At 44.2% G+C, this 12,446-nt stretch overlaps 1 protein-coding gene across 1 annotated transcript in view; it reads right to left on the bottom strand.

Moving 5' to 3' along the window:
- The window catches only part of LOC119976764 (spindle pole body component 110-like), a 546,263-nt gene that overhangs the window by 71,316 nt on the left and 462,501 nt on the right, over window positions 1-12,446 (bottom strand). The window contains exon 58 of the mRNA XM_038817508.1: window positions 2,210-2,245. Coding sequence (XP_038673436.1) covers window positions 2,210-2,245 — 36 coding nt within the window. The remainder of the gene's footprint in view (window positions 1-2,209; window positions 2,246-12,446) is intronic.

Raw genomic sequence — 12,446 nt, 5'->3', positions numbered from 1 at the left:
TCAATTAATGTTATTGGATCCACTTTGTTCTTATAAATAGATGATACTTTGAAATTGTAAAATAAGAATCAAATTGCCACGTAAACATAAGTGTAATCTTTTATCTGCTGGTTATCTGCCAATGTTCAAATAGAATTCTTGGACTGCAAAGCAGTTAATTTGTTGGACCTGATTTTTTCCACACCGTTTTATATTCTCATCGCTGGGTATTTTCTTAACTTCAGATATGAAGTTAACTGAACGGATTGACAATCCTCGCAAGAGCTTATGTAATGCATAAAGTGCACCGTCCAGATAATACATGGCATGAGTTCCACAAGTCTACTTCTCAACATTCAAACTCTACAGTTGACAAAGGTAGCGGCAGCAGATGTGTGCGCACATCATCAACTGTATTTTACCCTCTTTCCAACACACCTGTACAGGAATTATATCTTCTTCGTATAATTATGCTCTGGGGAATATTAGACCATATAGAAAGAAGAAACAATGAAACTCCGAGGACACAATGCGTGAAAACCATATATAGACGGCATGTACCTAATGAGAAAATATTTGAGACGAACATTATTCAACATGTGCGTGCTTCAGGAATAGCAGTGGCGTTGTTTGCAACAAAGTGATACTTTAATGATAAAGTTAACCTTGCATATTTACGCAAACTGCGGCGGCAACCTTACTCCCAACTCTAATCTCCTGTGCATGTTCAAGCGAAAATATGGAACTTAAGCCATGCCACTGTATTGTCCATAATTTTTCCATAACACTCAGACAAACCTTTTACTACAATTACTTACTATAAGACCATAAGACATAGGTGCAGAATTAGCCCACTCGGTCCATAGAGTTTGCTCCGCCATTCAATCATGGCTAATATTTTTCTAATTCCCTTCTCGTGCCTTCTCCCCATAACCTCTGATCCCCTTATAAATCAAGAACCTGTCTATCCCTGTCTTCAAGACACTCAGTGATTTGGCCTCCACAGCATTCTGCGGCAAAGAGTTCCACAGATTCACCACCCTCTGGCTGAAAAAGTCCGCCTAATCTCTGTTTCAAAGGATCATCCCTTTAGTCTGAGATTGTGACCTCTGCTAGTTTTTCTGACAAGTGGAAAAATCCTCTTCACGTTCACTATGTCCAGGCCTCACAGTATCCTACAGGCTTCAATAAGATCCCACAGCATCCTTCTAAGCTCTATGGAGTACAGACCCAGTGTTCTCAACCTTTCCTCACAGGACAAGCTCGTCATTCCAGGGATCATTCTGGTGAACCTCTTCTGGACCCTTTCCAAGGCCAGTACATCGTTTCTTTGATACGGCACCCAAAACTATTCACTACTCCAAATATAGCCTCAGAAGTACATCCCTGGTCTTCTAGCCCTCTCGACATGAATGCTAATATTACATTTGCCTTCCTAACTGCCGAAAGAACCTGCACGTTAACCTTAAGGGAATCGTGAACAATGACTCCCAAGTCCCTTGTGCTTCTGAGTTCTGAAGCATTTCCCCATTGAGAATATAGTCTATGCCTCCGTTCCTCATTACGAAGTGCATAACCGCAAACATTTCCAAATGCTATTCCATCTGCCACTTCTTTGCCCAGTCCCCTAGCCTGTTTAAGTCCGTCTGCAGTCCGCCTGTGGAATATTGCCTGTCCCTCTGCAGATCTTTGTATCATCTGCAAACTTAGCAACAGTACCTTCAGTTCCTTATTCCAGATCATTAATTTATATTGTGAAATGTTATGGGCAGAGCACCGACCCCTAAGGCACACCACTAGTCACTGACTTCCATCGTGAAAAAGATTCCTTTATCCCCACTCTCCTTATGCCAGTCAACCAATCCTCTATCCATGCCAGTACTTACCCTTTACACCATGGATTCTTAACTTATTTAACATTCCCTCACGCGGCACCATGTCAAAGGCCTTCTGGAAATCGAAATAACTCATTATACTTGAACATGAATGGTGCAAGCAAAACATATTTTAGAGTTATTTCTTATGGTCAATAATCGCACTGAGGCAAAAGTGTTCAACGATTGTGAAGATGATGGAATCAATGAAAAGATTAATGAGATGCAGACACGGTACTTAAACTGCTACCATATTTTATACCCATTAAAGATAACTTTCATGTTCATCTAAAGTTTGAAACAATTGCGTTCAGTAGTTCGAAAAAGTGGCACAGAATAAATATGTCTCGTCTTACCAAGATCAGTTTGGGCATGTCCACGTTTCTCAACTCCTGCAGAAAACGCATGTTGGTTTGACATGTTGATATCTGGTGCTTATATCTTTTGGGATCAAGTGATTTCAATTCAAGGCAGATTAGTTTAATGCGGAAAGTAAAACTGATATCAAAAAAGTGAAACATCCAGTGCTATTTGTTTTACCACCCGGGAACGGATAAAACGGATAGTACCATTGTATCATTTTTCAAAGATGTTCTTCCAAATATTCTTACTGTTCTTAGCTTTGCACGCAACATGGAGCAATTCAATTATTTTCCCACCCCATACCAGAATAGCAAAAATGAATCAACAACAAAAGCTGTCAGAGAAACTCAAGAAGTCTGAAGGCAGAGAGAAACAGTGAAGGCCGGAATATTACTATATTTGTCAGACGATAAGTCTCTGGATAAAAACTGCGCATGTCTCTTCAGATGCTCAAACGAGTTTTCTGTTTTCTGTCAGGAAAATCTGTGGGAGTGGCTTACTCCATCAGCAGAACGGGACCTGTCAAAGCTGGCACGGCGGAGATCGGCGCCAGATTCAAGCACTTATTTTCCCGCAAAGACACGCCTTTCCTCGCCACATCCATCGCCGTCAGCTCCCCCCCCCCTCCCCACCACTAAGGAGGCCAAGGGATTCTCCCCATCTTCACTCCCAGAGCACAAGAAGGTTCGGGGCTCTCATCCTCCCAACAAGGCAGTAGTACAAAAAACATAAGAATATAAGAACTAGGAGCAGGAGTAGGCCGTCTGGCCCCTCGCGCCTGCTCCGCCATTCAATGAGATCATGGCTGATCTTTTGTGGATTCAGCTCCACTTTCCGGCCCGAACACCATAACCCTTAATCCCTTCATTCTTTATTCTTCAAAAACGATTTATCTTTATCTTAAAAACATTTAATGACGGAGCCTCAACTTCTTCACTTGGCTAGGAATTCCATAGATTCAAAACCGTTTGGGTGAACAAGTTCCTCCTCAACTTAGGGCAAAATCTACTTCCCCTTATTTTGAGGCTAGTTCTGCTTTCACTCGCCAGCGGAAACAACCTGCCCGCATCTATCCTATCTATTCCCTTCAGTAGTTTGGGTTCTGCACCCTCCCCGCCATTGCATCAATATCGCGGGCACATCTCCTCAGAGCCTTCACACTCTCATTAACACCTCCCTCGCACCAATCGCCACACAAACCTGCCACAACAAATGACGAGAGCTTCATGGGTGTGTCCCACCTTCACATGGAACCAAACAATTCACAGGGAAGTAATCCTCCTTTACAGGCAAGGCTCCCGTTCACTCAATTCACAAAGCACCCAACATTGAAAGGCACGTGCCCCCGCCCCCCCCCCCCCCCAACAACACAAGTGGAGAATAGCGCAATGGTGCTCCTGTTAGGGCCTGCCGCGGCATTGCTCGCTGGCACAAAGTTGTACTACCAGTTTGGCATTGCCAACCTGTGTCGGGGCATTGTGGGGAGCAGTGCCTCTCCCCCAGGTCTACACCTACCTCGAATTCTCTCGTCTGAATACTATTCTTATAATGGTGCTCTCTACCTCAGCTCAATGCCTTATGATTATTCAGCTGAGGGGGTGATGTGGTCGAGACGCCTGTTATTCATACTGAACCATATTAAAATGATTGAAATGGGGGTTACGAGAACAGCAAGGGGAGCGGACAATTAGGAAAGAACCCTTCAGTGACAATGTCGCTTTTTGACCCTTGCAGATTGTGCGTCCACGTCGCCAGATGACGCGGGCTCACTTCTCCATCTGTTGTTTCTCGTCAGTTTGGTTCTTATTCAGAGCTCAATTAAGCCATCAACTGCAAGATTTTGTATTCAATGGCATAAGACATGTTTAGGTAACCTTACAGCTTAGGTTAATGAACAAGTAATATTTTTGTATTCTTATTATCCAAGACGTGCAGAAGCATTTCGACAGAATTCATACAAAAACCGCGTGTAAAGGAAAAAACAGGCAGTTTCACCACTCATCACTGCACATATCTCCAGATTTGTATTTATCCTTTTTTTCAAACAAAGTAACATAAACAGACGTGTATAATGACTTGGTTTCTCGCATCTTGCATTGTTGGCAACAGAGAACATACCATAAACGAATAACACACTTTGGCAATGTTTCATTTATTTCATTTTAAAGTTCTGTAGTGTGAACGATCATGCTTCACGCGAGCAGAGTACTGCTAGTAAGAGGCGAGCCCGATTGCAAATCTTCCCTTTTTTCACCACTGCAGTAAAAAAATATAAGAAAGCTTTCTATAGGTATGTCAGGAATAAAAGAATGACTAGAGTAAGAGTAGGACCAGTCAAGGACAGTGGTGGGAAGTTGTGTGTGGAGGCTGAGGAGATAAGCGAGATACTAAATGAATACTTTTCGTCAGTATTCACTCAGGAAAAAGATAATTTTGTGGAGGAGAATGCTGAGACCCAGGCTATTAGAATAGATGGCATTGAGGTGCGTAGGGAAGAAGTGTTGGCAATTCTGGACAAGGTGAAATTAGATACGTCCCCGGGGCCTGATGGGATTTATCCTAGGATTCTCTGGGAAGCCAGGGAAGAGATTGCTGAGCCTTTGGCTTTGATTTCTATGTCATCATTTGCTACAGGAATAGTGCCAGAGGACTGGAGGATAGCAAATGTGGTCCCTTTGTTCAAGAAGGGGAGTAGAGATAACCCCGGTAACTATAGGCCGGTGAGCCTCACGTCTGTTGTGGGTAAAGTCTTGGTGAGGATTATAAGAGATACGATTTATAATCATCTAGATAGGAATAATATGATTAGGGATAGTCAGCATGGTTTTGTGAAGGGCAGGTCATGCCTCACAAACCTTATCGAGTTCTTTGAGAAGGTGACTGAACAGGTAGACGAGGGTAGAGCAGTTGATGTGGTGTATATGGATTTCAGTAAAGCGTTTGATAAGGTTCCCCACGGTCGGCTATTGCAGAAAATACGGAGGCTGGGGATTGAGGGTGATTTAGAGACGTGGATCAGAAATTGGCTAGTTGAAAGAAGACAGAGGGTGGTGGTTGATGGCAAATGTTCAGAATGGAGTTCAGTTACGAGTGGCATACCACAAGGATCTGTTCTGGGGCCGTTGCTGTTTGTCATTTTTATAAATGACCTAGGGGAGGGCGCAGAAGGTTGGGTGAGTAAATTTGCAGACGACACTAAAGTCGGTGGAGTTGTAGACAGTGCGGAAGGATGTTGCAGGTTACAGAGGGACATAGATAAGCTGCAGAGCTGGGTTGAGAGGTGGCAAATGGAGTTTAATGTGGAGAAGTGTGAGGTGATTCACTTTGGAAAGAATAACAGGAATGCGGAATATTTGGCTAATGGTAAAATTCTTGGTAGTGTGGATGAGCAGAGGGATCTCGGTGTCCATGTACATAGATCCCTGAAAGTTGCCACCCAGGTTGATAGGGTTGTGAAGAAGGCCTATGCTGTGTTGGCCTTTATTGGTAGAGGGATTGAGTTCCAGAGCCATGAGGTCATGTTGCAGTTGTACAAAACTCTAGTACGGCCGCATTTGGAGTATTGCGTACAGTTCTGTTCGCCTCATTATAGGAAGGACGTGGAAGCTTTGGAACGGGTGCAGAGGAGATTTACCAGGATGTTGCCTGGTATGGAGGGAAAATCTTATAAGGAAAGGCTGATGGACTTGAGGTTGTTTTCGTTAGAGAGAAGGTTAAGAGGTGACTTAATAGAGGCATACAAAATGATCAGAGGGTTAGATAGGTTGGACAGCGAGGTCCTTCTCCCGTGGATGGAGGTGGCTAGCACGAGGGGACATAGCCTTAAATTGAGGGGTAATAGATATAGGACAGAGGTCAGAGGTGGGTTTTTTACGCAAAGAGTGGTGAGGCCGTGGAATGCCCTACCTGCAACAGTAGTGAACTCGCCAACATTGAGGGCTTAAAAATTTATTGGATAAGCATATGGATGATAAGGGCATAGTGTAGGTTAGATGGCCTTTAGTTTTTTTTTCCATGTCGGTGCAACATGGAGGGCCGAAGGGCCTGTACTGTGCTGTATCGTTCTATGTTCTATGTTCTATGTCTAGCTGAATTGATCCTCGGCCGACTTTCCTGCCGATAATATTTGTTTTCTCTCAGGGCTGACCACTTTAAAGGGTGCGATAGAAAGACTGCCAGATAATGGATAGTTAATTACGACAGTCTTCAAACTAATGCTCTAACGGGGAATGTATATCAAGGCCTCCCCCTGAATTTATTGATCAGGAAAGGACTGCTGTGCTTATAGTTGCACGTTCCAGAATGGATGATTGGGCAAGGTAAGGTCGAAAAAAAAATGCGGCCGTGAAGTGAAAAAAATAATAACATTGATCCAAAGATGTGCGGGTTAGGTGGATTGGCCATGCTAAATTGCCCCGTAGTGTCTTAATAGTAAGGTTAAGGGGGGGGGGGGGTTGTTGGGTTACGGGTATAGGGTGGTTACGTGGGTTTGAGTAGGGTGATCATGGCTCGGCACAACATTGAGGACCGAAGGGCCTGTTCTGTGCTGTACTCTTCTATGTTCTATTGTTTTAAAGATGGCAGAGATCAATCGGATTCGTGGCGCTTCCAAGAGTCAGCAACTTCTGCACCTGGAAGTGCTTTATTGGACCGAAGGCACAGAATTGTATATACCAAATCAACTGATTCCTTGCTGCCAAATTAGTTCACATCACAACTCAGCGGTATCGGGCCCAGTCTCGATAAAGGGGGCATTTAGAATATTGCGCAGAGATGCTTCCATATCTTTAGTGTGAGATCCCGGATTAGGAACTGTACATGAGCGGACAGGAATGTCAAATATTGATGTCAAATAGTAAGGCTGAGCAGAAGATGCGATAGCTTAGCATTTATTCACTTTCATGCAAATGTTGGCAAGGTACACAACTTTGGAGAAAGTAAATTGAAAGGAAATAATTCTGATAAGAAATGGTATATTTTGAATACAGAACACTTCTGTTGACGGAGGGTCATAAAACACAAAACATGTTGTCAATTTGTTCAGCAGAGCATGTACTGAGATGAACGTTGCAATGGAAAGATGTTCGGGAATGAGATTATCCGTGTCCCTCGGGTTCTGGTATTTTGAAACATAAATTAAAGAACCTATTTTCAGAAATATACATTTAAACTCATACAGGTTGCCATTGTGCACAATGTATGGGGCATATAAGAATAACATTGCGAGAGCTGGTTAGGGGACGAATTGTTGTTCCATCCTCCGCCTATTTTTCATTACATCTAGACATTGCCAACGGTGAAGGAGTAGTAATAGTATGAACTTGTTTCCCAATCTCGGTTTTTCTACGTAATTAAAGAACAAATTAATATCAAACTGTTATCCTAGACAAATATAATTTGCTTAAAGTTGATACGTTTACAAATTTAGAACAATGCCTATATCTTTACCAATATGCACGGACGTAAACGAATAATACAAGATCATCAAGATTAGCTGAGGTCAAAAATGCTTCATTGAATTGCTGATCATCGTTTCTTTACAAATACATCGGTTTATTTCGAGAAAACAATCAAAATAACAAGAGAATCGATCCACTTATGGAGAGGCTCTATCGTCTTTGACTGAAATAGACTAGAGTTTCAAATCAAAAGACACCAGTATCCAACCAAAAGTGGAACAGAACTGGAAAAACGAACCGCGGACGATAAAAACCAGTTGAATGTCCACCTCCTGAAGCAATTGCCGTCTTTGAGGGATGATAGACGTTGTGCGTAAAAGGGTTCAGTTTTGGGTCTCTACATTTCAGAACGTAGACTTCCGGTGGCGACCAGGAAAATGAATGGTTGTATGGTAAGTGGCTCGTGCACGAGGTGGGATTAGTTTGGTCCTTTTGATCTTTTAGCAGGGAGCAACGCAGGTGGAAAGTATAGGAGTATTGAGAACTCAGAATTCGCCTTCGTTAGGGAAAGCATAGGACTTAAAAAAAAACAGGAATGCAGCAAATAAGGGAGAGTAGTCGGGAAATCATAAAGAGTGGAGCAAAGGTTCGAGGCACAGAATACGTCGCTCGAGAAGGTAGATGAGTCGATAGCTTATCATGAAATCGGTTGGCCTCACTAGAGGTGGAGATAGTGTTGGTTGGGGAGGACCGGAAGAAGCTCAGGTGCATTATCACTTCATCTGATCGAATCTCAACGTCCATGGATTTCCTGAGGGGATCTGGTGAGCGCAGGCCACAGCATATGTGGTAATGGTGTTTGAGAAGGTGTTGCGGCAGGAACCTTCTACAGATCCCCTGAAATGAATTAGGTACTCAATCGCTGAAGCAGCCAAAAATTGAAAACCACAGAGGGTGAACATTGTGCGGTTGCTCGACTATCTGGATAAGGAACAGATACTGCGGAGGACAATGGAGACAAGAGAATGCACCTCGGAGGGCCATGCGGTGTATATTTATTAGGATCTGGGAAGGTAATTAGCGAAGCGACGCCATGGTCAATGGGGTCAAACCGGCCATTCAGGAACAACGTGAGGGTCGGGGTGCAGTTTCCTACTCATTTGTGGGTCACGTTGTAGGATCGTGAGCATTATCTTGAGAGCGTAAGAGGCGAATCAGTTTATTAGAAAGCATGGATTTTGGGACCTACGAGCACATTGGACTTTGGGTGGTTACACCTGTGGATGAATTGTTTGCGTTTATGCGGGTTTCAATGATTGCTGATTGCGCTTTATGCACTCTGTTTTGGTAGTTACGACTTATATTTGTTAAATTGAATATGTCGTGTATTACTTTACCCTCTCAACGGTGGGAGTTGATTTATTTATTTTTTTAAATGGCAGTCATTCGTTGTTTTGTGTGGGTCAGGGGAGAAAGAGAAGTGGAGTCTGAGCAACTAGGGAGGGCAGCGGAGCTGGACTTGTCAGAAGGCCAGGAAGAAAGCTTTAGGATGGTAATGGTGGTTGCCTCGTGTGTGGTCACCACGCTAGAAGGTTGACTAGGTAACTGAGCGAAGTGGGAGGGTGGAGCTTAGATTTGTGGATGGAGAAGTGGTGGTTTGGTCGGGATGGCTCTCTTTGTTTGTGTCTGGCGGGGGAGGGGCGTGGGTTTGCATTGGCGATCTGCTTGGCGCTGGGTTTGGGGAGGGCCTGGGGAGTGGTTTGCTGACGTCGATGGATTTGCTGTTTCTGCAGTTCGTTCACCATAATCGTGGTTTTTTAATAATAATCCTTATTGGTGGCACAAGCAGTCTTTAGTTAACACTGCAATGCCGTTTATGTGAAAATCCCCCAGTGGCCACCTTTCGACACCTGTTCGGGTACATGGAGGGGGAATTCCAAATGTCAAAATTACCTAACAACTCATCTTTCAGAACATGTGGGAAAAAAGCGGAGCACCTGGAGGAATCTCACAATGAAAAAGGGAGATGGCGGCGTCCATCTTGGGAAGGCCCTGGAGTGGTGCGATTTTTATAAGCAGTTTGGTACGGATTTCTTCGTCGAGATGTATGTCTTCCATTTCGCCCATTTGAAAATAAAGAACAATGACATGGAGCAATGTGATAGAGTCCGAGATATTCACAGCATGGAAACAGGAGCTTAGGCCCAGTTTGTCCATGCCGCACAGTTTCTATCACTGAGCTCGTCCCACTTGCCCGCATTTGGCCCGTTCTGTCTGTACCGGACCTGTGCATGTAACTCACTAAGTTTTTTTATAAAGGAAAACATTGTTCCTGCCTCTACCATTGCCTCGGGCAGCTCGTTCCAGATGCTCACCACCCTCTGTGTGAAACAAAATCCCTTCCCTTTTGTATCTCTATCTCTCACCTTAAACCTATCCCTTCTTGTTCTAGACACCTCTATCTTTTGGAAAAGATGTTGACTATCTACCTTACGATGCTCCTCATTATTTTATAGACCTTTGAAAGGTAACACCTAAGCGTTCTAAGCTCCAGGGAAAATTGTCGCAGCCAATGCTGCCTCTCTTTATAACTCAGGTCATCAACCCCTTGTAGCATGTCCGTAACTCTCTCCTGCACTCTTTCTAATTTAACAATACCCTTCCGGTAATAGGGTGACCAGAACTGAACAGTGCATTCCATGTGTGGTCTTCCCAATGTCTTGTACAACTTCAATAAGACGTCCCTCGTGCTGGATTCAATATTCTGACCAATAAAACGTAGCATGCTGAATCATCATTGCCGAAGGTACTGCCAGCTCAAATAAATGACCGTGTGCTGGGGATGATTTGGGAGGACCAAGAGGGGTTTTTTGGGGCTAATTTCCAGAGATTATTAAATTTAGTTATAAATTTGGGCAGGGGGCGCAGGAAATGGAGGAAGCCGTGTCAATTGATCTGGAAAGAGTGTTCGACCAGGTCCAATGCCTGTCTGTATTCAAGATGCTAGGACGGTTTTGATTTTGGTCAGCGATTTGTAGATTGGGTGACGTTGCTGTATTTGGATACTAAGGTGCGTGTCCGGACTATTAATGTTAGTTTGAAATATTTTGGCATACAGCAGGGGATGAGACAGTGGTCCCCGCTATCCCGTTGCTCTTTGCTTTTGCTATTGCACCGTTCGCAGTGACACATGCTTCCGGGGTGGGAATAGGAGGCGGCTGGGGCTGAGCTGGAGGAGTATTAGGAGAGGGGAATGAAGCATCGATTGTTCCTGGACGCAGACGATATCTTGCTGTATATCTAGATCCCTATAAACAGCTTTGATACGATTATGGGAATATTACGGGAAAAGGGTATTGTTCTGGATATTAATTCAGCATAGACTGTGGTATATTCGCTCAACGAGTGAGGACGGGCGGCGAAGGTGTTTGGGGAGGCAGCCATTTGAATCAGACGGTGCTAGATTTCGATGTCTGCAATCGAGGTAGCGCAGAGGTGGGCCCAGCTGCAAAATTTAAACTTGACAAATATGCTGAAGAGAATGAAGGAAGATTTTAAAAGGTGTAGAATGTTGCCTTTGTCGTTAGCTGAAATAGTCCAAAGGGTCTATGCCGAAATCCTTTTTTAGAAATGACAATGAAATTAACTCGGAGTTTATATGGGCGTGGAAGGTACCTCGAAAAAGACTAGTGTTCTTGGAGGGGGATGTACGGTGAAGGGAAGCAACATTCCAAAACTTGCTGAACTATTCCGGGGCCGTAAAGATCGCAAAAGTTTGGAAATGTGTGGTGGATTGAAAATCGGTGTGGGGACGACTGGATGAGGGCTCGTGCAGAGGATTGTGTTTGAGAACTTTATTTCAGGTGCCTTTTTCGGTCTCGCCAGCCAGGTACCCCACGAACCTAGTTAGAGTTTCAACGTTGAGGGTGTAAAACAGTGCCGACACCACTTTGGAATTGGGGGCTTGTCATTGGGCGCGCCTATTTGTGGTAATCATAGCTTTATTTGGGCAGGACTGGATTCGATATTCAGGCCGTGGGAGCAAGCGGGGTTAGAATCTCTCACGGACCTTTCTGCAGTGCGGAGGTATGCGGAGTTACAGGATTTGGAGGTGAAGAACAAGTTCCAAAGGGAAGTTAGTTTCACTCTCTGCAAATTAGATAATATCTGAGGAACGGGCTGGTCTTGTTTTCTGAGTAGCCATCCCCGGTGCTACAACATACAATTATATCGGAATAAGGTGGGTGAACTTCAGGCATGGATCGCAGAGGGTAAAATTGACATTATATATGGGGAGCTGATGGATGAGAGATCTTCAGTGGAGTATGTAAGGCAGAAGTCGGAGGAAGAGCTTGGGCGAGGGATTTGTTGGCGCTGGAGTGAAGCAATGCGATGGTAAAATCGTCGTCACGATCATTAATCATGTGCGAGGCAGAGGCTCCTACAGTTTAACGGTGTGCATACGCCGTTGACGGTGTTTACGATGAGTCCGTTATTTCCCGGAGTAAAGAATCGACACGTGAGCTATGCAGGGCGGCAAGCGAATCACCTCCACAAATTCATGGTATATCCGAAGCTGGAGGGATTCGGAAAATCTTCTCAGAAACAATGTCAAAGATTCTCGGAGTAAAGCTGTTCCAATGGTGGCAATATTTGGCGTTTCGGAGGATCTCGGAGTGCCGATGGAGAGAGATAGAGATAGAGATAGAGAAATTCAGCACAGAACAGGCCCTTCGGCCCACGATGTTGCGCCGAACTTTTGTCCGAGGTTAATCATTGAATTTTGGACAATTTTTCATGACCAATCCACCCAACCTGCACATCTTTGGAC

Source organism: Scyliorhinus canicula, chromosome 13, assembly GCF_902713615.1.
Source record: "Scyliorhinus canicula chromosome 13, sScyCan1.1, whole genome shotgun sequence".
NCBI classification, from domain to species: domain Eukaryota; kingdom Metazoa; phylum Chordata; class Chondrichthyes; order Carcharhiniformes; family Scyliorhinidae; genus Scyliorhinus; species Scyliorhinus canicula.
Note: the sequence above shows the minus strand (reverse complement) of the source record. Positions and strands in the feature narration are given on the sequence as shown.